Raw genomic sequence first — 26,751 nt, 5'->3', positions numbered from 1 at the left:
TGGACATAACAATTATCAATTAAGTGACAATCAGTCACTAATTATCATTAAGTCATTGTCATTAAGATTGTCATTAAGTGACAATCACTTAATTAACAATTAAGTGAGCTCGGGTCATCTGGTGGTGCCAAGACCACAAACTTTCTTTATTTATACTCCCCATAAATGGTTGCTGTTGGGAGGAAACCTCCTAAGGTTTTAGATCCGTGTGTCGTTTTGAAAATATTGAACCAATGGAAAGTAGTAAAAACGCCTTCGACAAAGCCTGTTAACTCCATTGGACCCTCAAACTGTCTGCTTGTTTTCAAAAGTTTTCTTAATTTCCTGAAAAAGTTATATTTTTCATTTCTTGAAAAATTAAGTCCTATATTAGATGAAATTGTGTGTCTTTTGTGAATAGGCTACTCTGTATTTTATTGGTTGTTTCTTCCTGTGCTTTAGACCCATTGTTGACCTGTCTGTCTAGCATCAAGTTATCATAATCGGTTCTAGTGAGCAGAAATAATCAATAATAAGCAGACTTGGCAACCTGACTATAGAAAGTAACAGTACAGTAAATTACTTGGGGGTCATTATGGATTCTGAATTGAATTTTAATTCACACATTAATCATGTTACCAAGATTGCCTTTTTTCACCTTAGAAATATTGCACGAATCAGAGCCTATTTGTCATTGGACGATGCAAAAACGCTCATCCACGCCTTTGTTTTTTCTCGGCTTGATTACTGCAATGCACTTTTTTCTGGACTGCCTAAGAAAATAACTGAGAGATTACAACTTGTCCAAAATGCAGCAGTCAGAGTTAACTAAAACTAAGATGAGAGAACATATTACTCCAGTTTTAGCTTCACTGCACTGGCTTCCGGTTGTTTTTAGGAATTATTTTACTTGTTTATAAAGCTCTCAATGGTCTCGCACCTTCCTACATACATGACTGCCTGCCTAAATATGTTCCAAACCGCCCCCTCAGGTCTTCCACTGCTGGCCTGCTCGCTGTGCCTAAAAAAATGGCATCTAAAAAATACGGTGAAGCAGCTTTTTGCACAGCTCAAGACCCACTTCTACAATCTTGCTTTTATCTTGAATTGATCTTTTACATTTTTTGTTATTCATGTCACTGTATTGCATTACTGCTATTATTTTAATGTTTTATGCCTTGCTTTTCTTTTCTTTCTTTCTCCATTGCTCTGTAAAGCACTTTGACCTGCATTTCATGTCATGAAAGGTGCTATACAAATAAAATTATATTATTTATTATTATTGTTCGTGTCTCTGATTTTGTATGCAGAGCAACTTCACTTATTTTGCTGATAACTAGGGTATATTTTGTCTGTTTTTCCCTTTTGTTTTAGTTATATAGCACAATTAGCTTTTTTGTATTTATGTTGTTGTGGAAGCCTAATAAAGAATGTACAAGGTGTTGCACCACAACGCCTTCTAAGCTTGTAGATCTGCTATTTTCCAAGAATCTTGAAAAACGTGGAATATTTCTGACGCATTGTATCAACACAAATCTTGTATGGGGAGGAGGGGGGGGTCCCTGGCACAGTCTGCGGCCAAATACATATGGGGCTTTATCTATAAGTTTGAGAACTACTGCAGAGTGCCGCCATGGTGGGCTGTTGATGATGATGAATACCGGTATAGATACGTGTTGCGTCTCAGCTCTCATGAGCTTTGTAAGGCAGCAGACTGTACAGCGGAGCACACGGCGCAGCGCTGTTGGACTCCATGATGTGAGATGATGGAGGTTCACACTGGGAGGAGCTCACTGGTCCTCCTGCAGCTGGGCAGTACATGGACCCTCTCTGGATGGATGGATGGATGGGTGGGTGGGTGGATGGGTGGGTGGATGGATGGATGGGTGGGTGGGTGGATGGGTGGGTGGGTGGGTGGGTGGATGGATGGGTGGGTGGGTGGATGGATGGATGGATGGGTGGATGGATGGGTGGATGGATGGATGGATGGGTGGGTGGATGGGTGGGTGGGTGGGTGGGTGGGTGGATGGATGGGTGGGTGGGTGGATGGATGGGTGGGTGGGTGGGTGGGTGGGTGGATGGGTGGGTGGATGGGTGGATGGATGGATGGATGGATGGATGGGTGGGTGGATGGGTGGGTGGATGGGTGGGTGGGTGGGTGGGTGGATGGATGGGTGGGTGGATGGATTAGGGTGGATGGATGGGTGGGTGGGTGGGTGGGTGGATGGATGGGTGGGTGGGTGGGTGGGTGGGTGGGTGGATGGATGGATGGGTGGGTGGGTGGGTGGGTGGGTGGGTGGATGGGTGGGTGGATGGATGGATGGATGGATGGATGGGTGGGTGGATGGATGGATGGGTGGGTGGGTGGATGGATGGATGGGTGGGTGGATGGGTGGGTGGGTGGGTGGATGGATGGATGGATGGATGGGTGGGTGGGTGGGTGGGTGGGTGGGTGGATGGATGGATGGATGGGTGGGTGGGTGGGTGGATGGATGGGTGGGTGGGTGGGTGGGTGGGTGGGTGGGTGGATGGATGGATGGATGGATGGATGGGTGGATGGATGGATGGATGGATGGATGGATGGATGGATGGATGGATGGATGGATGGATGGGTGGATGGATGGATGGATGGATGGATGGATGGATGGATGGATGGATGGATGGATGGCCGGGACAGAAAACACACCAAGGTTAGAAATAGTTCTGGATTTTTCATTATAGTTCAATTTGAGTTAGTTTTGACATTTATATATATTCTTTTCAATTCGGTTAGTTTTAGTTTGTTTTAAGAGCGGATTTTCTATTTTTTATTAGGATTTTATGTTTTTATTAGTTTCAGTTCCGTTTTTATTAGTTTTAGTTTTGTTCATGCTTTGGGTTATTAGTCAGGTGCAGGATTCATAAAGGTCACAGTAAGTAGGCCTATATTGAAGGGAATGCGACACAAAGGCACCAAACACAAAAGCAAAAGTAAAAAAAAAAAGAAAAGAAAAAAAACAATTTACAATTTACAATTTAGGCATTTAGCAGACGCTCTTAATCCAGAGCGATTTACATTAAGCAATAACAAAAGCATGGCATACATCACATATATAAAAAGTAGTTATCATGAAACATGCATAAGCTAAGAACGTAACAGTGGAGTATCTATGTAAACTATACATACTATACTATATTATATATTATACATGTACTATAAAGTGCTATGACTACATCAAATGCAATTCTAGTGCTGTCTACGTAACATGCTATAAGTCTGTTTAAAATACTATCTAAGTCTACATAAAGTGCTATATTTAAAATACTATCTAAGTCTACATAAAGTGCTATCTAAGGGGCTAGTGCTACGGGCCATGGTGGAGTCTGAAGAGGTGGGTTTTCAGACTATACGGCGGAAGATTGGGAGTGAGGCTGCAGTTCTGATAGTGATGGGAAGTGCAAAGAAAGCAAAAAATAGAAACAAATAAATAAAAGATTAACCAGTTGTAATTGGTTTGCCACCACGCCACTAACAGAATCACAGAACACTAATCTGGTGTGGAGCCTGCTTGAATAGCAGGAGTCAGAGCAACAACAATATGGCAGTTGTATTGTATGACAGCTATTATTGCATTTTTCCCAATTATGCTGTAACACTGGCGTCGGCTATCAAACACCTTATGATGAATGAAAGAGGATAACGTCTTCAGTGTGAAGCCATTAACCCATTTTGGGCGGGAATCCCCTTTTGGTGTTAGCATTATGTTATGCTTTAGCTATTGAAAAATAGCAGATCTACAAGCTCATAACACGCCACCGAGTGGCGCGCTACGAGCTTGTAGGTCTGCTATTTTTGAAAAATCGAAGAACGACTGACATAGAAACATAGCTTTCTCAGAAAACTGTCAGGATGTAGAAGACATTTTTAGAATCTGATCTCAGGTCAAAATTGGTTAATCTCCGGTGTGAAGTTGGTAAATGACTTGTCATGTGGTTCCAAAAGAGATAAAAAAGTAGTGTTGATTTGTGGAGGTTATCTTGTGAAGCAAAACATAGGAATACCATAAGCCTTTGTTTGATACAAAGACTACAGCCACGGGTGAGTTTTAACCGGACACGCATGTGTCGGACTGTTGCATGTCGGACTGTTAGTACGTCGGACCAACGTATGCGCCCCACACAGGAGACCCCCCTCCTGGCTGCAAGTCCATGGGGGACTGCAAGTCCAGGGTTTTTGTAACCCAATTTTTCACCCAGTGACAATTATCTCACTGGGCGCTACACACTCCCTCTGCCAACCTGGGGAGAGCAACGGACTGACCGCATGCTTCCTTTTCACCTGACAAGACCCCCCCCGTCCCGTCCAGTTTCCCCCGTTGGACGTAGCGTGTGGAAGGACCACGTTATTCCAACCAGTTCCTTTCCCCCAGTATAGGCAGTATAGAGACCAGGATTACTTTATGTACATGATAGAGTATTTGTCACATTGGCTGCTATTGTTGCTTGTTGCTGCCTCTATCGACTGCTATATTTTTAATCACGCACCTCATCTTTATATCATGCACCTCCTTGTGTATAATTCACACTGCCATGTTCATATCTGATCTGTTGTTGTTCTTTCTCTATCTCGTGCGTGTGACGGTGTGTGAGAGAGTGCGTGTGACGGTGTGAGAGAGTGTGTGCATGCGTGCGTGTGCAGACTGACCGGGCAGATGTGATGTGGAGTGTGTATGTGTGCTTCCATTAGCAGAGGGGCAGTAGGAGAGGACATGGTGACATCAGACGTCCGGTTAACACTCCTCTGTAATTATTACAGAGAAACACCTGCATTAGAATGGAATGGAAACACTCACACACGTACAGTATGTGCATCTATTTGGGTTCATGGTTGATTATTGTAGTCCATAGAAACTAAAATAATGTATGACACAAGTTGTGTCATACATATTTTTTGTGTTTTTGTGTCACACAACAACCCACTGACAGAAAATAAATAGCATTCTGTCGATACAAATACTATATTAACAAATTACTATCAATCAATCAATCAATCAAGCAAGCAAACAATTATTGATTTCCACGTAAAAAGTGGAAATTAGGCCTGGGCCATGGCTCAGCGGTCCAGGCACCTTGGCTGGCAATCCAGTCTGGCAGTGTGCCGCGGGTTCGACTCCCGATCCCGACGGCCTTTACTGCATGTCATCCCCCCCATCTCTCTCCCCATTTCCTGTCAGCCTACTGTCTGTCCCTCCATAAAAAAATAAAATAAAGGCGAAAGCCACACAAAAAAACATGTAGGTAAAAAAAAGACAATGAAATACAACAAAACTACTAGTAATAAATAGATAAAAGCCAGACAAAAGATTGTATTTTAGGTTTTCTTTTACATCTACACTCAGTCTACACTGACAGCTGTTCCACCGCAAGGCTGGGGACATTATAGTGGCTAAAAGAGGCCCTGCCGTGGCTTAGACCAGTGGTTCCCAAAGTGGGGTCCGGGGACCCCCAGGGGTCCTTGAGGGAGTTCCAGGGGGTCCCCAGCTAAATGATAGTTTGGAACCAAATGGACCCTTATGGGTCTGTAACTCTGAGAGTGTACAAATGTACCAATGTACCAAATGTACCAATGTACCAAATGGACCCTAATGGGTCCATTTGGTTCCATGTGTACACTCTCAGAGTTCAATTAACATTGATTTTACAATATAAATTGGGGGTGCCAGAGATATAAATGCCATTAAATGGGGGTCCGTAGCCTAATGCATGTCAAACTGGGGGTCCTTGAAATTAGACATTTTGAGAATCACTGCTAGAGCCATAAAAGTCTTCTCTTATGGAGGTCCCTGGCATATCTCTTCAAATGGGGGGTCTGCAGGCTAAACTAGTGTCAATTTGGGGGTCCTTGACATGAACAAGTTTGGGAACCAGTGGCTTAGACTGGACCCTGTACAACAGATTAAAGGGAAATAATGGGAGGTAGAGCTGGGCTAGCCTGGAACTCACCTATGCTTTTTATGGCATAGTTTCTCCCGGCAGGATCCGCCGGCAGAAACTATGCGCAGCTGCTACACATGGGACTAATTAATTAGAGCGACAGAGAGTGAGAGGAGTGTGTGTGTGTGTGTGTATATGTGTGCGTGTGCGTGTCAATTTAACAAAGGTGCAGACGATCAGAAATCAGCAGAGAGTGAGTGATGTTTGCACTACTCTATGCCGAATTGAAGTGGACTCGGACCCAGACTTTTTTTTTCTCCCTGGAAATAAAAACGTCTGGGTTTCCGAGGCTAGAGCTGGGCTGACTCTCTCAGATCAGTGGTGGGACTCGGAGCAGGGAGCACTCGAGGCAGTAAACTCGTCAGCTTGTGCTTAGGCTTATTTTTGGTCAGGTTAAAGTCTTCCACAGCTCACCGGCCTGGCTCACACATTACAGGACAATTGGACGATTTACGTATGGCCAAATGTGTCCCTCCTGACAATCACAGGGACGCTCCCGATTATCTGCCCAAATGATCCTGTACTTTGAAGGGTTTAGATCCAATCTTAACACTCGTGAACCTGCTCACGAGTGACCTGCAAGCCAAATGACGTCATGATGACGTCCTCCGGTGACGTTCAGGACTAGGCCAGATCCCAGCCCATTATGGGGGATGGTCTTTACGTCATTTGCAGGATGTATTTGTGACGGGTCGGTTTTGGTAGTGTCTGAGAAGCAGTTAATGAGGAAATCACCTGCACCTGCGTAATTGGGTGGAGCCTTTAAATGCAGGCTGCAGTACATAGAACAGGAACCCCCTTTTTGAATCCAGCTCCTCGCCACTCGCTCTACACACTTCCACTCGGTTTGAGCATAGATATATAAATCATAGAGACGGCACCGGATGGGAGGGGAATCCCGGTGCCGTCTATATTATTTATATATCTGTCACGGGGCAGCCCGTGCCCTATAGACTAAAGAGGAACAAACACTACTACACAGCTGCTTCCATTTAACAGCAAGCCGGCTTGGAGGACTGTGACTGGACATTAGTGTTGCATGTTGTTATTTTATTATTTGTACAAACATGAATTATAAAAGGACACAAAATGGTGCATGGGTTTTAACATAATTTGGGTTAATGGGGAATTGTGTTTAATGATTGTGTGGCACCTGGCTCTCCTGCAGTACTGGTGATCCCCTTGATTGAGTGGGGGAAGGTACCAAGTGCTATAGAGCAGGAGGGGTGTCTGTCTTATGTGTCAAGAGCTCTTGTGTTATATGTCCTCTTATGTGACTAATGTGGCGCCTGAAATGTCTTTGTGTATTTGGAATAAGTTTAGTAAAACTATATATAATTGTGTAAATCAACTCATGGGCCATAGTTTGCCTTATTTGAGTTAAGTGGTTACCAATTAGTTCTGTGTCTTGGTATGGTCTCACCTAGTATAAAAAGGAGGCTGCAGGATGCCGAGGTTCAGTAGTGGCTTGGGCAACAAGCAGGTAACACCCAGGGAGAGCTGCTAGGGGTCCCTTTTTGGAAGGGTTTATAGCCTAATACAGTTTCTTATGTTCTTGGTTTTTGTTTCCTAATTTGCTTTCAAGCTAAGTTTCATCTGTTTTTTTGTGAGTTTAGTCTTCAGTGTTTTTTTGTCTGTTAGGCCTTCCACTGTAAATACGGCTGCATCGGGGAAGAATATAACACTCTAAATGGTATTGCTGGATTCTGTCACTTTGGAGCCTTGGCCACTCGGCCAACTTTACAATATCTATGCTCAAACCGAGTGGAAGTGTGTAGGGCGAGTGGCGAGGAGCTGGATTCAAAAAGGGCCGAAGAGCAGAACACAGAGGGAAGAGAGCTGTGGAGAGGAACAGAGGACGGAACTGGCTGGAAGGAAGGAGAGCGGTCATGGACGGGGGCCAGAGTCGGGGCACCGAGGACAGGACAGGGACACCTTAGCCGTAGAAATGGTTACTGGGCACCAGGCGGGGTGTGTGCCCTGTCCGCCCGTGGCAGGACCCGCCTGTGGAGGCGCTGGGAGAGTATTCCAGAGGAGGGAAGGCCCGAGTGAGGACACAGTGGCCCCTTTTCCACCGGTTCAGTTCTTTTTGGTTTTTAGTCCATGAGCCAGAGCTCCAAAATTGGAACGTTAATTATGAATTGAGTGTGCAAAACCATACCTATTAGATTGTTATCACCATGAAACTTCCAAAGTTGAGTACTTACACGAACACAATGATTTATTGTATTACAAATTTTACATTTTTAAATATGCAAATGAGTCATTATGTAGGAAAATATGCAAAATAATCGCTACTACTGTGGAAGGGTTATGTATTAATTTACTTGTATTTATCCTATAAACAATTTAATATACCGGTAGGTCTAGAACCAAAAAGAACTGAACCGGTTCCCATTGGGAACCAACCGGTGGAAAGGGGGTCAGTGAGAGGCTGCCGCCGGTGAAAGAGGGGATGCCAACTCAACTCAGCAGAGGGGCCAAGTTTGGACAAAGCCCCTCTTTCGAGCTAGGTACCCCCTCTATGACCTTGAAGTTGACCATTGAAGTTGAATCACTGCTTAGCCCATTTTAGTTATATTTTATCTTGTCAGCCCCCACCTGTTTGGGACAATTCAATTTCACTGTTTGTTCGGTACATGAACCTCTGCCCTGTGTTTTGTGATTAGTGCATGCTTTTGTGTTTTAACTTTATTATCCTTAAATTCTTGTGTGCAATGACTGCGAGCGTTGTGGACAGTAGGCTATTGTAGAACAAACAAATTCATGTGAATTATTGTTTGACCCTTAAGGATACCCTGGGACTTTGGAGAAGGACAAGAGGCTGCTATTGGACTATTGTTACAAGTCCTCAAGATGACAGATATTGTGAACGAGAGGACTTTTGACAAACAACATGTTGTAAAGGCGTGTCAGGCTGCTGAGAGGAAGGAGAACATGACTGCCAATATTACCTGTCTTCTCCCACATGGAGATCTGTGTATGTGCCTGTGTCTGAAGACAGATAAGTGGACTGGTTAAGTAATCAATTAGGCCAGGGGCTTCTCACTGAGGGGATTCCCAGAGCAGCCTCAATTGCCTGAGCCTCAATTGGCTGGGGTAGAGGCTGGCAATGGACCTATAGCTAAGACCCTCTCCCACTTAGACACTCCCACTTGGACACTTTCCAGCCCGGCTCATTCATTCCAATGTAAATATCATGGATTTTACACATTAAATACTGGAACCAGACCTTCAAAATCTCTTCCAAATCCGTCAACAAGGCCTGCCATATGCACTGGAAAAATATGTGCGTGGCATTTCTTTAAAAACAAATTGTTTTATCCTATAGGAAAACTATTGGTGGAGAGGTTTGTCTAAATGTTATGCTTAGCTGTGATTGGACCATAGAACAGGTGAGGGGATTCCCACTGAGGGGATTCCCACTGGCAGAGCCTGACCAGAGCCTTTTGTGGTGGTTCTGGAGAACCGTGGGTCCGCCCGACTCGATACCGGGCACTGCACTCCCTGCGGGGGTGTGGACTGCGTGTGTCGAATTTGAAGTCGGTGGGGCAAGCGGTTCTCGAGTTACGTGCATTACAACCGTACACACACACACACACGCGCATGCACGCACGCACGCAGACAGACAGAGACGTGGTGCATTTATAGTAGGATGTCTTGACATGGTGTGTGTGCGTGTGTGCGTGCGTGCTTGTGTGCGTACTTACCTGGTCCTTGATGCTACCCAGTACAGCTGTAGTCGTTACGCCCATCAAGAAAGCCAGCAGGTTGAGGCCCGTGAGGATCCAGATGAGAATGTACAGAGAGAACACTTCCTGACAGCCCTGCACGCCAACAAACTCATAGTAGTTGTCCAGGTAGCCTCCGCTGCAACGCAGATCGTTATGAAGCTCTTAAAATGTTCTCTTCCCATATGGCATGAGCTCAAAACCCCATACCCGAAAGAACAACATTTTTTTTTACAACCAGCCCATCTATGTTTCTCTAATAACAACCTAAAACATGAACCTTGGTTGAAAAAAACTAAAGTTGTCCTTTAACTAATTTTACTACTAAAATCAGAAAAACTAAAAGTGATCTACGAAAAACAATGTTCTTCCACTGTTCAAATAATGAATGCCTTTTGCTGTCTGTACTGTATGTATATTGTACTGCATACTTTTATTGTATACTAATTATGAATCTGTGCTCCATACATGTCATGAGTTAAATAAATGATGATGATGAGAATCACAGCATGTTGTATTGCACTGCTAAGTATGGGGTACTCTAAGCAATTTGCCTCATTAGTCACTAATTAAAAACATTAAAAACAACATTAACTAGAAAAAGTGCCCTTCTGGGTCTCCACCAGGAGGATAGGACTGTGTGAGATGTTTGGCAAAATGTTTAGGATTAATATAAACATGTATTTGAGGCAATTTGTTCCAAAAATGTGTTTTGCAAAAATCAACCTGTTGGTGGCACTATAACAGGCCAATGTGAAAAGGGTGGGATATATTCCTCAGCCTAGTAAGAAAATGTGTGAAAGATTTCACGTAAATTGCATGCTGCGTTCATGATTTGAGGCTTTTGTTCAAAACGGGGCAATCTTGCAAACTGTGAAAGCTAATTATAGCCAATTAGGATGGAATATGAAATATCGGACAGATTCGACTTGAGCACATGATCATAGAGATAGTGTGTAACGATTTGTGAGATTTTTGGACAGAATCTGGAGGAGTAATATCAAAAAATGTGTTTTACAAAAGTCGGCCTCCTGGTGGCGCTATAAAAGGCAGATGCGGAAAATGCAGGTCAACGGTTTGTCCGTGGCCTCTAGGGAGTGTGCATGCAACGTTTCACGCAGATCGGTGCAGTTTTAGGTAAAAAATGTGAAAAGCTGCCTCATGGTGGCGCTATAACAGGCCGTTCTGGAAAATGTGGGGCAGAGGTTCATCGTTGGCATCCAGGGAGTGTGTGTGCAAAGTTTGGCATCGACCGGGTTAACGGTGCCGGAGATTAGCTGGTAACAGACGGACGGAAGGACGGACACACACACGGACACACACACACACACGGACGGAGTGCAAAACTTACTCTATCCCCATGCCTTCGGCCTGGTGGAGACAAAGCCAGCACCACCCAGCGAAGTTCATGCAGTTCAAGAGTAACGTCTTTATAACCGACGTACGTAGTAGTCATTTTTATCAAATGAATACAATCATGATACTGTAGCCTGAATCTGACATACTGCACTCTACAATTGGAGCGCCGATTTGATTAAATTACTACTAACGAGCTAATGCACAAAATGCATAAAAGATGCATTTTTTTCAAGCAACATCCAATTGAAAAATGTTAGAGAAATTATAAAAACCAAATTGAATTGAGAGGGCCAGAGAAGTGGGAATGAGAACAAGGAAGACAAGGCGGGGTGAGAGAGAGACGAGGACGTCGAGCGTGATGGTTATAATGAAGATGAAGACGTTGTCTCACTTGGCACAGTCGTACAGGTCGCAGCAGTAGCAGGTTCCACTGCGGACGGTCATGCTGCAAGTTTCTCTGAGATTTCGACATGGCACCTGGAAGGGGGAGGCAGACATCTCACTACCTCAGATACCTTCATTCAGATACCTTTATTTACCATTGAGTATAGAGCGTCGCAGTCCCGCCCCCTTTCATGACGACGACAAAGGCCCAGGAAATAATTCCCAATGCATTTTTCCCATAGACATTTCAAAAAGTATTTATTTAAAGACCTTTTAAGCGTCGTACAAAGCCAACTCGAGTTGTGACAAATCATGACAATATTTTGGACCAAACAAATAATTACAAAGAAAAAAAACAAGAAAAAAAGTGTTGCCGTTTTCTTCTTCTTTCTAATGATTTGTTCGGCTTAAAAGGTCTTTAAATAAATACGTTTTGAAAAGTATATGAGGAAAATGAACAGAGAATAATTTCCTGGGCCCTGGTAGGGGGCGGGATTGCGGCGCTCTATACACACATAGGAATTAGTTTCGACATTAACATGATTGAAAACACAGGGGGGGGGGGGGGGGTCATCCCTGCAGATAGGTAGGCATGACGAGGTAGGCATGACGTGGAAGGAGGGGGAAAAAAGGAGAGCCCAGACAGTGCACACGTTAACACCACAGCAGCCCTGGACGGCACCAACTTACTTACGGGTCAGTAAGAATTAACCCTTTTAGGCCTGAAAAAAATCTGAATTAGTTTCGACATTAACATGATTGAAAACACAGGGGGGGGGGGGGGGGTCATCCCTGCAGATAGGTAGGCATGACGAGGTAGGCATGACGTGGAAGGAGGGGGAAAAAAGGAGAGCCCAGACAGTGCACACGTTAACACCACAGCAGCCCTGGACGGCACCAACTTACTTACGGGTCAGTAAGAATTAACCCTTTTAGGCCTGAAAAAAATCTTCTAAATCCTCCAGTTTTCTGAAATAAATATTTTCACGATTTTTCAAAAATAGCAGACCTACAAGCTCATAGCGTAGCGCGCCACTCGGTGGCGCGCTATGAGCTTGTAGATCTGCTATTTTTCAATAGCTAAATTATAACATGATGTTCCCGCCCAAAATGGGTTAAGGGACTGCTAAGAGAAGTTTCAGCCAAAATGTATATTACGAGAGTTTCAATAAAAGGCAATGGAATAAATCTTTGTGTGATAATAAGGTGTGGGACTAAAACAACAGGAAGAGGGTATGCGCATGCATACAGTGAGTGGCAACTCCAGTGGCAAAGTGAGTTTAACGTTGTTTAATGCAATCAAATTGGACTTTTCTTATGGGCTGTCGAGGCCAGAAAGTAGTTTTTTTTTTGCCACTCAGTAGGCGTTCCCGCATAACCTCCTGATGTCACACGCATACCCTCTATATCATACATGGGCAACTGACGGCCCGGGGGCCACATGCGGCCCCCACCTTCACTTAATGCGGCCCTCAGCTTAATATCAGAATACTTATATCATTTCAGCCATTACAATTCCAAACATGCAAACATGACCCACTTTTAATTACTTCAGTCTAAATTAGTAGCTTAATGAGCAGTAGTATGAGCAGTAGTTATTGTTTTTTTTTATGTCCAATGTATTTGTAGGCCTACTTAGTTCACAAAGTTAACATAACTATAATGAAAGGCATTTCAGAGGCATTTGAAATTAAATAAAAATGTAACTTTTCTGGATTCCAATTAAAAAATAGCAAAAAAATTATAATCAGGATTTCAATTCAAATATAGCAAAGATAGCTGATCTACAACGCGTCGCATTGCGGCGCGTTTTGAGTTTGTAGTTCAGCTATTTTTGCTATGACAGTAATATGCAATGTGGCCCTCTGGAGTGAGTGTGGAAATATAGTGGCCCTCTCCTTTGTCAAAGTTACCCACCCCTGCTCTATATGCAACTGATCTCATGCACACACACAGTACAGGTACTCACAGAGACACACACAGTACAGGTACTCACAGAGACACACACAGGACAGAGTACAGGTACTCACAGAGACACACACAGGACAGGTACTTACAGAGACACACACAGGACAGGTACTCACAGAGACACACACAGGACAGGTACTCACAGAGACACACACAGGACAGGTACTCACAGAGACACACACAGGACAGGTACTTACAGAGACACACACAGGACAGGTACTCACAGAGACACACACAGTACAGGTACTTACAGAGACACACACAGGACAGGTACTCACAGAGACACACACAGGACAGGTACTCACAGAGACACACACAGTACAGGTACTCACAGAGACACACACAGGACAGGTACTCACAGAGACACACACAGGACAGGTACTCACAGAGACACACACAGGACAGGTACTCACAGAGACACACACAGTACAGGTACTTACAGAGACATAGTAACTCTCATAGACGTAGCTGCTCCCGCTGATGTAAAACTGACATCTCCCTGCTTTCAAAGGACGAATATCCTGGCATGGGGTCGGACAGATTAATACATACGTTCAAAAACACGCATAATCTACAAGGTTATAAATGCAGGGCGGCAGATTCATATTAAATACTGTATATTCAAATAATGTGTAAAAAAGAAAACAGTGACATTCATTCATTTTATCATCACAATGTATTCTTTAGTAGGCCTTGTAAGGGCATTGTAACGGGGACAGACTCAATCTCCCAGGGGTATAGCGCATTGTAACGGGGACAGACTGCATTGTAACGGGGATAGACTCCACCTCCCAGGGGTCTAGTGCATTGTAACGGGGATAGACTGACTCCATCTGCCAGGGGTCTAGTGCATTCTAACGGGGATAGACTCCATCTCCCAGGGGTCTATAGTGCATTGTAACAGGGACAGACTCCATCTCCCAGGAGTCTATAGGGCATTGTAACAGGGACAGACTCCATCTCCCAGGGGTCTATAGTGCATTGTAACAGGGACAGACTCCATCTCCCAGGAGTCTATAGGGCATTGTAACAGGGACAGACTCCATCTCCCAGGGGTCTATAGTGCATTGTAACAGGGACAGACTCCATCTCCCAGGGGTCTATAGGGTATTGTAACGGGGACAGACTCCATCTCCCAGGGGTCTATAGCGCATTGCCGGCTGATACCGACAATAAGCCACTCCCGGCCTACTTCTTCTTCTATCATCAGAATGTATTCTTTAGTAGGCCTTTTTCGTAATACGTTGCAATATTTCTTTCTTAATGTCATCATATCGTCTTGGCTGCACTGCCCATGTCATTTCTGGTGCTGCTACTGCAGTCAGCGGAAAACATCTGGCCAGACTCTCTGCTGGCCTGTTCCCTGTGACTAAATGACTGACACACCTGACACAAATCAACAAATTAATATGGAGACACAACAACAAGTGATCAAATTAACGGAAATGAGACAATCAAATCAAAGAGTGGGCAACGAAAAACACAACAAAACCAAACAGGCGACATATGCTGTGTGGCTCCTACATAATGTTTTATTAAGTTGACGTAAAATGTAAACAAACTCAAAGTCTAAAAATAAACCCATTAAAAGGGAAAATGGTATGTACAACTCATGGCGGTACTATGAATAGATAATGACATCATGTTGATGCCGGTATGGTCCTTTAACAGCCAGTTGGCTCCGTTGTTGGAGCAGCCACGTAATACGTTGTCTTTTCCCTCGTTCATTTTGTTTTCTTTGCTAATTATCGTTTTACTCCTGCGTCGTTTTACCATTGTAACGAGGCTGTCTCTACCTGTCTGTACGTGACTCTGATTATGAATTCAATACCCGGGGCCTGAATGGAAACTATTCTTTTAACTTTTTACTATTTTGAAAATTTTTAAAATAGTTGAACTATAGCCGATCTACATCTACACGTTGTGAGCTTGTAGATCAGCTATTTGAACTATTTTAAAACGTTTTTTTTAAATAGTAAAAAATGGCAAATAAGTTTAGGGGTAAGGGTTAAGGGGTGGCGCAAGATATAGCCCTAAGTGTTAGCCCTAAGTATTCAATCAATTAATCAATCAACCAATCACAAATCAGTCCACCAGAGAGAGCTGTACACCAATACACACCTCTACCACCACTATTGATGTCACCTGTGGCATTTCAATGTATTTGTTTTCCATAATGCTGTGTGAATACGTTGTAAACTCTGTTTTTGGTTATGTGTCGTTTGTTTCTTGTGCAATGAGTATAGGCACCAACAGGTCACTCACCATGTTAGATACAATGAAGACACCATCTATCACCATGCACAGAAACGAGGCAACGTTCCCCAAACTGAGGAACACTATGGCAGCAGTCAGCTGGACAGAAGAGGATTTTTATGAAAGGAATATTAGGATAAATGTTACAAAAGAATGCAAAGACATTTTGACAAGGCTAAATATTTGTGTTGAAGAAAGTAGTAGACCTGTGACAGTGAGGGATACATTCATGTTATTTCAACCACGACTATAAAGAGACACATGTTTATCACGTTTTACTTTTATATGGGCACTAAAAGAATTTACCTAGATGGACTTATTGATGCCTTTCTGTGTTTTTTAACTAACCCCATTTTTTTCTCAGCTGGGTAGTTGGGAGAGGGGACTCTTATCATTGATCAGAATTGTATTAATTTCTTGACTTTTTATAATAAATGTAATAATAATAATAATAATAATAATAACTTGAATTCATATAGCGCCTTTCAAGAAACCCAAGGACGCTTTACAAAACAGAAAAACTAAAACAGAACTAATTGCCAAAAGCCTGAGTGAACAAATGTCTCTTCAGTGCAGACTTGAAGTCATATTTACTTTTTGACGGGATTGACTGATCATTCTTTTTATTTATTACTTCCTTCCTTTGCTTTTTCGTTTCAGCTAGAATCTATTTTAAGTTGAGCACATGAGCAGGCTATGGTGGAAATATGGATAGCCAAGAAAGAGATAAATACCAGATGCTCACAGTTGGACAAAAAGCTTTGATACTTGATACTGTCAATTTCAACATGAATATGTGTATATTGTGTAGTTTATCTTTTCTCCTTTGATGGAAAAAGCATAGACCTAGCACGAAAGTGTGTTTGGAAACCCAGCATTGATCTGAAACCAACAAATAGATTACAATTTACAGTATACCACCTAATGCTGAGTTTTGAGAGCTCCGACTAATGTAATTCTGTTTTCTTTCTCCACTGTAACTAAAAATTAACATTTACGGCACACGGTTGACTAGGGGGGATATGATTACGATTTGCAGCACTTGAAAAATAAAATGAGAAAAAGAGTTATGTTGACAATGGTACAATTTAGATGTATATATTTAGATTAGATTAGTCTCTACTCTCTATATACACTATAGGCTATACACTCAAAAAAGAGCTGTGGACTCACAGGTTTCAAATAGATACTGTGTGCGGCTGCCTTTTTAACCCTGCCCATTCTTCACTTCTGCCTATTCTTCTTGAACCACGTTTAGCATTATTTGTTTGTAAAGATGTATTTGTCTACAGTGTACAAAGTACAATCATCGATTTAAAAAATAAAATAAAATACAGGAAAAAGACAAAAAAAATCCTTCCCCAAAACCCTCTGCCCACCCCAGAATGGCACAATAATCACGACTACAACAGTCTTCGCAGCAACATTTGTTAGTATGTTATAACATCAACCAAGAGGAGTCAATGACGGCTGAGCATCGAGAAAAGAGCCACAGATTTGGTCGAATGTTTCAGGTCCCTTGAGGTCCCTAAAAAGACGCAAAACCTGGGGCGACAGGGCCTTCTCTGTGGCCACCCCTACCCTCTGGAACGCTCTCCAAACATATCCGAGATGCCCCCTCACTTCCTACCTTCAAATCTGTACTGAAAACTCACCTGTTTAGAATCGCATTTCCAAGCTGATGTTTTTAAACTTGTTATATGCACTGTTTTATTGGTTTTACTCTTTTAATAGTTTTTTTCTAATAAAGATGTATTTTTTTCTTGTTCCCCCCCCCTGGCCCCAACACACGTAAAGCGTCTTTGAGTGATATGAAAAGCGCTATATAAATCCCAGATATTATTATTATTATTATTTCAGGTTTTCTCCTAACATTATATAGGATCTTCTCAGGGGTACAATAAGAAGAAAGGTTCATTCAACCAATGCTCTTGTGATGGAGAATCTTCTGATTTCCAATTTACAAGGATATTTTTCCCCCCACCTGTGCTGGCAAATATCTCTTATGAATGTTCACATTGAGTAAACTGACATCTCCCAATATCCAAATACTGGGGTCAAAAGGAACAAGACGTCTGAAACAGTCAGTTATTTATTTGTAACCTCCGCGAAGCACATGGACATAGTCTGTGTGTAGGAAATTAATGAGCACAAGCATAGTTAGACTTTAGGAGACAAAATTAGAAATGTTTCCAGAAACTACATAGGAGCCTTACTGTCTGTCTACTGACGTGTACCACACACAACATAACCGAAATTATCATCAGACATTAGGCATTTAAGCATTTAACCCTATTACCTTTAACCACATGAACCATATTTAGAATTTTAGACAACTTTTAACTCCATTTAATAGGAACAGACCGACCTAATTTAACTTCAGGCTCATGTCTCTGGATCTAATTGTTCTACTGCTGCTTTTGTTTTAAATTTAAACTTGAGACACCAACGGGAATCTAAACATAAAGCCAGCATCCAGCCGCGCGTTATCGAATGGGATGTTATGCACTTTTTTGTTAGTATAAAAATGATTACTGTAATTCTGTTTGTTAGCAGTTAAGTACAGTTTAACTCGGGTCCGTTTTACTTAGTATAGGGTCTAAGAAGAGGTTAAACTGAAGTGACATTGATAAATTCCAGATGTTATCGAAGTATTCTGAGACACCTGGACTTGTGTCAAGGCACCCTAGGGGCCACGGCACCCACTTTTGATGGTGACGTAATTCAAGATTCAAGATTCAAGACTTTATTGCCATGTCAACAGGGTTGATTGGAATTTGTTTCAGTGCACTAAAAACATGACGATATGTTTTAGTGTCGGGAGGATTAAAGGCAATGATTAAAGGCAATGCCCCTATGTATACATGTATGTAATCTGACACCACTGCCATATCAAGTAGTAACTAGAAAGGTCGCAATTTTTCAAAATTGCAAAGTGTGGTTGCCGCAGTCGCTTACATGGGCCCCTCCCACTAATGTTGCTAGCCAATTACAATGTCGCGTCGACCTTGTGATCATGCGTAAGTAATTCGGAGGGGATTTATCCCCCAAAAATCATGTTTTTGCACCATACGGTTACATTTTTGGCATTTGCGGCGCCCCCTATGGATGAAAATGGAATTGCTTTTGGAACTTGGTTGATTGAACCACCCGCGACATGTGATTAAAATTTGGGATGGATCGGACATTCTGTTTGTGATTTATGGCCTTTTTTGTAAAATAGGCCACTCCTACTATCTTCAGACGACGATTGCGACCGAACGATACGCAGTACCAAAATTCTGTAGTTATTTGGACAAAATATGTAGGAGGAGGAGCCAAAAGTGTGTTTTGGAGAAAATTCTAATTTTGCAGGATTTCTTTCTAGGTTGAAAATGGGCGTGGCCTATATGTGGAAATGCATCATGACCCAAGGAATCCATGGAAAAGGAAATTTAGATTTTACGACTTACGGTTCAAGAGTTATAGGGGAAAACGTGAAATCATTTTTCTGCAAGAAACGGTTACATTTTTCGCATTTGCGGCGCCCCCTATGGATGAAAATGGAATCGCTTTTGGCTTTTGGTTGATTAAACTACCCGCGACATCTGGACATTCCGTTCGTGATTTTAGGCATTTTTTGTAAAATAGGCCCCTCCCACTAACTTCGGACGACGATTAAGGCCGAACGATACGGACAAAAAAAATTCAAAAAAATCTGAAAAAAATTGAAACGCAGTCCGATAGGTCCAGAGATCATGTGTACCGATTTCTGTGAGATTCGGAAAACATCTGTAGAATCAGAAAATAAAAGTGTGTTTTGAAGAAAATTCAAAATGGCGGAAAGTCTATCCTGACGCAAATGGGCGTGGCCTATATGGGGAGATGCGTCATGACCCAAGGAATCCAGGGCAAGAGTTATAAGCCAAAACATAAAGTGGGCATCCCCATTATAAGTCTATAAAGAACTAATTAATGAATCATCAATTAAACTATACAACGGATCTCTTAGCAATGAGCAAGCACACGATTCCCGATGAAGCCGGTCGATTTGACATATGGCTCGAGTGTGTGCGCCAAAAACTGTGGGAGGAGTAGTGTGCCAAAGTATCCAAATGTACAATAACAATAGTCTGGTTGACTACGTCATACGCTGGCACGGCGCATACACATCAAACGGCGACATACGCATCGAAGCACTGGACGAAAACTATTACTTGCGCGCTCTGTTTGCGCAAGTAATAACTGGGTGGGGCATGCATTTCCAACTTGTATCGTTCCAAGTAGGCCAGTGCCCAACAGGCACCCCTCTAGTAGAATATAATCACAGATGTAATGCTGCATTCACATGGGATCAGGCAACGGAACGGTAAAAAGATTAAACATTTTAACATTGATGCCGTCGCCGGTTCTGGCTGCCGTGCCGCCGTGCCGTGATGTTCCGTTTACCGTCCTGCTCCCGTCCACTAAAATGACTTCCGGTTTGCCGTGTGCCTGATCCCCATGTGAATGCAGCATCAGAATTAACAATGCATTTGTGTTGAGGGATGTGAAGGAGGCTGGGAGTCGCTGGTGTTGAATGCAAACATCAGCATGGAAACATTATGACGGTTATTTTTTGTAAGTGTGAAAGATGTCGCCTTACCAGCTGCTTACGGTTTTCTTCCAGACACAAGCCAAGGACTCCCAGGAAAGAGCCAAGGGCCAGCTGCAGAGAACACAATGTAGCTGTCAGTCAGTTAGCTGTAATACAAACGCTGTTCAATGTTAGTGAGAGTTGGATTGTGTAATCCAACCATTGTGTAAGGGTGATACCAATCACATTAAGGGAATTCCTAAAGTTAGTCCTGTGGTCTTTATGGTTGTGTGGATGAGAACATGAACATTCCTCTAAAACAGTGGTTCCCAAAGTGGGGTCCACGGACCCCTGGGGGTCTGCGACGCATAGCCAGGGAGGTCCGCAAAATAATTAAGATTTTTTTTTTCAAAAATGTTTTTTTTTTTTATTCTTTTTTTGCCAGTGAATTATGGTAGGCCTATGTGTGATATGTGAGCTTACCATAATCACAGTAATCCTTTATCATATTCCATCATTCAAGGGCCTTTGGATAGAAATGAAACAGACTCCATGCAGTCACTTTCAGTTAGAGTGCTGCAGAGGCTGAGTGTCTGTGACTTTGACCAGCTGATGGTTGTTGATGCTTAATTGATGCATCAAGGAAGGCAATTATGTTTCTGCACTGTCAAATAGGTCTACATCTATTCTAAGACAGCCTCTTAAATAAATGTTGTGAAAATGTGTTGTGACTTTGATTGAAAAGTTGTAATACAAATAGTTCCAATGGCATCTAAATGTAAGGTTGCAAATATGCTTATCGGTGTTGCGAGGATGAAGGGGTACCTGGAAAAAAATCTTCCCCCCAAGGGGTACCTGGGCCAAAAAAGTTTGGGAACCCCTGCTCTAAAAGGTGATAAAAGAATGAACAAACGTAATTAATATGAAATGTTATCCGAGATAAGCTGCCTGCAGCTGCTCTACTGTATAAAGAATAACCACATTTCCACAGAGATTGTAGGATAAAATACAAAATGGCATAAATTAAACGACGACAAAGTCCTTGATCTGGTGGCCAATGTTTATATTTTATTACAGTAAGGTATATTCTGTATACTGCCAGAACAAGTACTGTAGCCTAGCCTGGCTCCAGCCCTGAATCGCTACCATTAAAATAATATGTCCTGAATAATGAAGTGAAACGAAGTGAAAATTCAGACTGTACTGTACAGCAGTTTTTTGAGCTTCGGCTAACGTAATGTGAATGTTAAATTACAGCTCAACAAATCTACAGTTTGTAAATACATCAAAGATGCGAATGTAATCCATTCCTAATGGATGAAGCCTTGGCCTGGAGGAGAGGTCATCAGGTGGTCTCCAACCTTCTTAGAGTGTTTCAACCCTCAACCACTACACTCTCCAGTTGGCGGGTCAGCAGTGATTGGCCAAGTCACTGCCCCTCTCCTCCAGGCTTCCAGCTATAGACAAGTCCACGGAGGGGGACCCCGGGCACAGCCACCACCGAGGCACAACCAGCACCGGGAGAGAGAGCCACACCCGGCCAACAGGGAAGTGAGAAACCTGCCGGCCAGGTGCAGCAAACCAGTGCTGACCACACCCCAGTGACCGCCGCGCCCAGGGCACCCCCCCGCGGTCCTTTCTCTCCTGCCTGAACGAACAGGAAGCTCTCTCTGCCTTGTGCGTTCTTGGGGGATAGCAGGCACTGAGAGGTCTCTAGGACTATGGTTTGCCTCCTGCCTAGTGTCCCCCTACGTCTCACCAGACTGTTCGTCTGTGCGGTGTGCATGTGTCCGTCCTTGTCCACACTTGGCCTTACTCTGGTGTATTTGAGTCAATGGAGCCTCTGCGAATAAACGAACTGTCTCTGCGATATCGTCGGGGAGGTGGCTCTGTATTGTTACGTCGACAGTCAGTCACTCATATTTGATATAGTCTGTTTCTAGCGAAAATGTAACTAATTCGGCAGCAGTAACATTAGCGTTTTCTCTCAAGTCAGTTGATTCTTCATATCCGTATGGGTGAAACCGCCGGGATGATTTGTTTATTTTTCAAACACAGTCCTTATATGAGGCGATCTAAGATCTCCCTATGGAGTTTATAATACAAAATAAAAAAAATACACGAACCCGTGGAATAGTGCACCGCCCCTGGCGATATTGACGTCGGACTTTGGTGCTCTATTGTGAGCACACCCTGTTGCTCTGCAGCAGTTTAACCCATTTTGGGCGGGAACCCCTTTTGGTGTTTCAAGCATTATGTTATACTTTAGCTATTAAAAAATAGCAGATCTACAAGCTCATAGCGCGCCACCGAGTGGCGCGCTACGAGCTTGTAGGTCTGCTATTTTTGAAAAATCGTGAAAATGTGGCGCAATTCTTGAATATATATTCTTTCAAAGTGAATGGGCTAACCTCTATAAGAGGGACCGTGGCTCAGGGGTAGAGCAGCCGGATGGGAACCGCAAGGTTCTCAGTTCAAACTCGGGCTCCCCCAGAGTCAGTGTCGAAGTGTCCTCGAGCACGACTTTGAACCCCTAATTGCTCCCGATGTGCAGGTTGGTGCATGGCTTGGGCATGGTTTCCTCCGCCATTATTGGTGCATGAATGTGTGAATGGGTGAATGTAATGCACAATCTATGTAAAGCGCCTTGGATAAAGGCGCTATATAAATGTACCATTTACCGTTGATCTGTGTGACCGGAGCTAATGTAATCTGGCGAGGCACTGGAGGAGCGATCAATAAATTCCTTGTGCTGCCCACTGCCTGCCAGCAGGCCACAGAAGTCCCTTCACAATTCTTTTGGGCCACATGAGGTCTGAGATTCAGTTTGGAGCAAGCGAGGTCATCGTGTCCATGTGGATCTCGAGTTTAACTAAATTTGTTAAACGTTTGCCGTCATCACAAATGTGATAGTCATAATGACTATCACCTTTGTGATGACTCGTCACATTTAATGTGATGACTCGTCACATTTGTGATGACGGCAAAATTAGTTTTTGCCGTAACTTTTGCATTCATACACGTTGTTAATGGTACCCCAACTTTCAGCAGTTTCCTAAGGACGTTGGCTTCACCTTCATGAGCACATTTTGTGAAGAAAGCTATTGGTAAAGCATTTAGTTTTGCAGATTGGTCACAAATTTGGCTAACGTTCCCCAACTATAAAACTAAAACATTTCAGAGGAGGAAAAATATGACAAAAAAACTAAATGCCATTTTAGTCAAAAAGATGATGACAATCAATAAACACTTACAATGACTCCAGAGGAGTATCCAGTGACGTTCAGACTCTCTGTGCGGGTCGTGGTGTAGACCCCCAGGAACACCAGGAGCAGAGATAAACACACCATACAGAGTACCAGGCACAGAGCTCTCCTGATCCTCACCGGCAGGATGGACATCCACGCATAGCCTGCAGAGACAAACACACCATACAGAGTACCAGGCACAGAGCTCTCCTGATCCTCACCGGCAGGCTAGACATCCACGCATAGCCTGCAGAGATAAACACACCATACAGAGTACCAGGCACAGAGCTCTCCTGGTCCTCACCGGCAGGCTAGACACCCCCGCATAGCTTGCAGTGTAGAACCAAACTACACTCACTTTATTCGCTTTCAGCAGTATAGTGACCAAGTATCACATGAAGACTTAATGGGATTAATACAGCACAAAGGATACATCATTGTAATTATTTTACATGTACGCTAGTATACTTTTATGCACAAAAGTGTACTTTTTAAGTATAGAGGAGAGCGTATTCACGTGCAGGGCCGGATCTACCATATGGGCACTTTGGGCACGTGCCCAGGGGCCCTTGGGCACCAGGAGCCCCTAAAAAAAAGCTCCACAGAAAATGTCCTTGCTAATCCGAATGAAATAAATGGTGTCTAAAAAGATCATCATCATTGTACCCGTAAATTATGCGGGAACGCCTACTGAGTGGCAAAAAAAGACTTTCTATAGCCTTGACGACCCATACATCCAAACAGAAACGTCTGATTGCATTAAACTACGTTAAACTCACTTTGCCACTCACCTTATATCTATAATTAAATCACCACTAAACATATTCGCAATAGGGCATAGCAGCCATTTTGTGGTTCCACTCAAAAATACTTTTATCAATTAATTTAAGCCTAGAATCAAGCCATCCAGGATCCTGGTCAACCATGACCATAAAACCATTGATTCTGTGAAAAACACATTTTCTTTTTGTATAATTTTAACAGAACACTAAACCATAACTTGAAATTAACTTTTAGTAACGTTTATTTTATTATTATTATAATAGTGGAGTGGCATTTTAATAAAGTATACTATTACAAATGACAGGAAAATAACTGTACTTACTACTTTCCATAAGTAAAATAAAAGTACCTGAAAAATATGCCATACACTAGTATAGCAAGTATTTGCAGGATTTGGACTTATCATCAGTACCAAGTACACATTTAAAAAAATGTTAAATTATACTTTAAATTAAGCTCTAAAAGTAAAAATATATTTGAATACTTTTTGTACACTTACGCTTATTTATTTTTAGTATTAATAGTAAAATACTAATATTATTACAAAGTATTAAAAATGTTCACCTGGGCTAATATCAGCCCAGACTGCCCAAATTACCTGCTGGGCTGCGCTTCGGCTTGTCCCCGTCAGCAGTTGTCATTTTTCAAGCCCACATATAGAACCAGATTATGTTCTTCCTCTGAAATCCAAATGCCTCGCTCTGTCACATTCCAGATTTAGCAAATCTCTCCTCGCCTAATGTGCACGACTGACCATGACATTTGAAGATGGGCGTATCCTTTTAGCATGCTGTGCCGGGAGAGAGAAGACGCACGCACATTTTGATATCTGGATACGTTTTTTAAGCCATTTAGGCCTGTCTTCTAAATCCTGACAGTTTTCTGAAATACCTGTTTCTAGGCCTATATCACTCAATATTTCATGTCAAGGACCCCAAAAATGATCTGTAATTGGCCGCCGGCCCCCCATCTGAAAATATGTTGTTCCAGGGACCCTCCAGAAGCAAAGATTTGAGTTAAAAACGTTCGTTCTGAAAAAAGATATTCCAAATTTGAGGCACATTTTCACGATTAAAAAAAAATAGCAGACCTACAAGCTCGTAGCGCGCCACTCGGTGGCGCGCTATGAGCTTGTAGATCTGCTATTTTTCAATAGCTAAATTATAACAATGTTTAAAACACCAAAAGGGGTTCCCGCCCAAAATGGGTTAAGCCATGGTTTGTGGGAAGAAACACGGGTTAACAGTACCACCCCATGGAGTATTTTAGGTTTACAGAATAATAATAGAAGAAACATTTCCTGCATTCTTTTTTTAATTGAATACTTCATTTACTGAAAAGTGTGCATCCATACTGCCCAGCATTCCCAGCTAATCAACATTAATTAACATTAAATTGAGCATTTAATCAATGTGTGACAGACCTTGGACGTCGGACGGACGGACGGACGGACGGACGGACGGACGGACGGACGGACGGACGGACGGACGGACGGACGGACAGACAGACAGACAGACAGACAGACAGACAGACAGACAGACAGACAGACAGACAGACAGACAGAGGCCTAGTATAGTTAAGTGGTTAAAGGAGAAATCCAGACCAAAACACATGCATACATGTACCCATGAATCAGCCTAGATAATCATGTCCCAAAATAGATGCCCCCTGTTCTCCAGGAAAATGGAAATGGAAAATTGTGTCCCCCCCAAAAAAACAGACAGCTAGGGGAAGCATGCATGCACATTGATTGATAAATGGAAATCTGTGTTTTGAGTTAAATTGAAGGAACTTTATAAGTTTAAGAGTAATGTTATTACCATGGAAACAGTGGTGGGTACTGGGTATTGGTGCCTGGTAGGGTAGCTCAGCCTTTTATTGCACAGACCAATAAAACGACTGTGGCTCAGGAGGTAGAGCAGGTCGTCCAATGATCCATGGGTCGGCGGTTCGAATCCCGGCTCCTCCTGTCTACATGTCGAAGTGTCCTTGGGCAAGACACTGAACCCCAAATTGCTCCCGATGTGCTGGTTGGTACCTTGCATGGCTTCTGCCGCAATCGGTGTATGAATGGGTGAATGTAATGCACAATCTATGTAAAGCGCCTTGGATAAAGGCGCTATATAAATGCACCATTTAGACCATATTCCCCTTTTGAGGACTAATGAATCCAACCCCCATCCTGTCTCGCATGTCTCCCTCTATGCCCTTGGTTCCCCGTCCCTCCATCTCTTTGCAGTCTCCTGTCAAAGCAAACCAAAAAGCACTAAATTATTGGATTTGGCATGAAAATAAAACATAAATAACATACGTACATGATCATAGAGGCGTACTCTCCCCGAGTACCGGAGACAGTTTCCAGGATTGACTATACCCTCAATAATACTGTTCCGACTGCGAGACATGAATCCATATAGCCTACTGTACATAGAGTGCCTTAACCCATTTTGGACTGATTCTAAAACGCCTTTTAAAGATTCCTGACCTAAGTTTTCTGAAAAACTTCAAATATTTA

At 42.9% G+C, this 26,751-nt stretch overlaps 1 protein-coding gene across 1 annotated transcript; it reads right to left on the bottom strand.

Annotated features, from left to right (window-relative positions):
• Positions 1–1,662: 1,662 nt before the first annotated feature.
• On the bottom strand, positions 1,663–24,928 carry LOC306932184 (transmembrane protein 255B; the record flags this gene model as incomplete). The annotated part of the gene is made up of 9 exons (XM_079513881.1): positions 24,835–24,928; positions 23,460–23,617; positions 20,275–20,337; positions 15,660–15,749; positions 13,835–13,915; positions 11,434–11,519; positions 9,663–9,822; positions 4,664–4,759; positions 1,663–1,809 (listed from the first exon to the last, which is right to left on the bottom strand). The coding sequence occupies exons 1-9, from the start codon at positions 24,875–24,877 to the stop codon at positions 1,663–1,665; spliced, it is 924 nt and encodes a 307-aa protein (XP_079370007.1). The 5' UTR covers positions 24,878–24,928.
• Positions 24,929–26,751: the final 1,823 nt, after the last annotated feature.

This window comes from Electrona antarctica (genome assembly GCF_951216825.1).
Source record: "Electrona antarctica genome assembly, chromosome: 11".
NCBI lineage: Eukaryota > Metazoa > Chordata > Actinopteri > Myctophiformes > Myctophidae > Electrona > Electrona antarctica.
The sequence above is the reverse complement of the archived record's forward strand: the minus strand, read 5'-3'. Positions and strand labels throughout refer to the sequence as shown.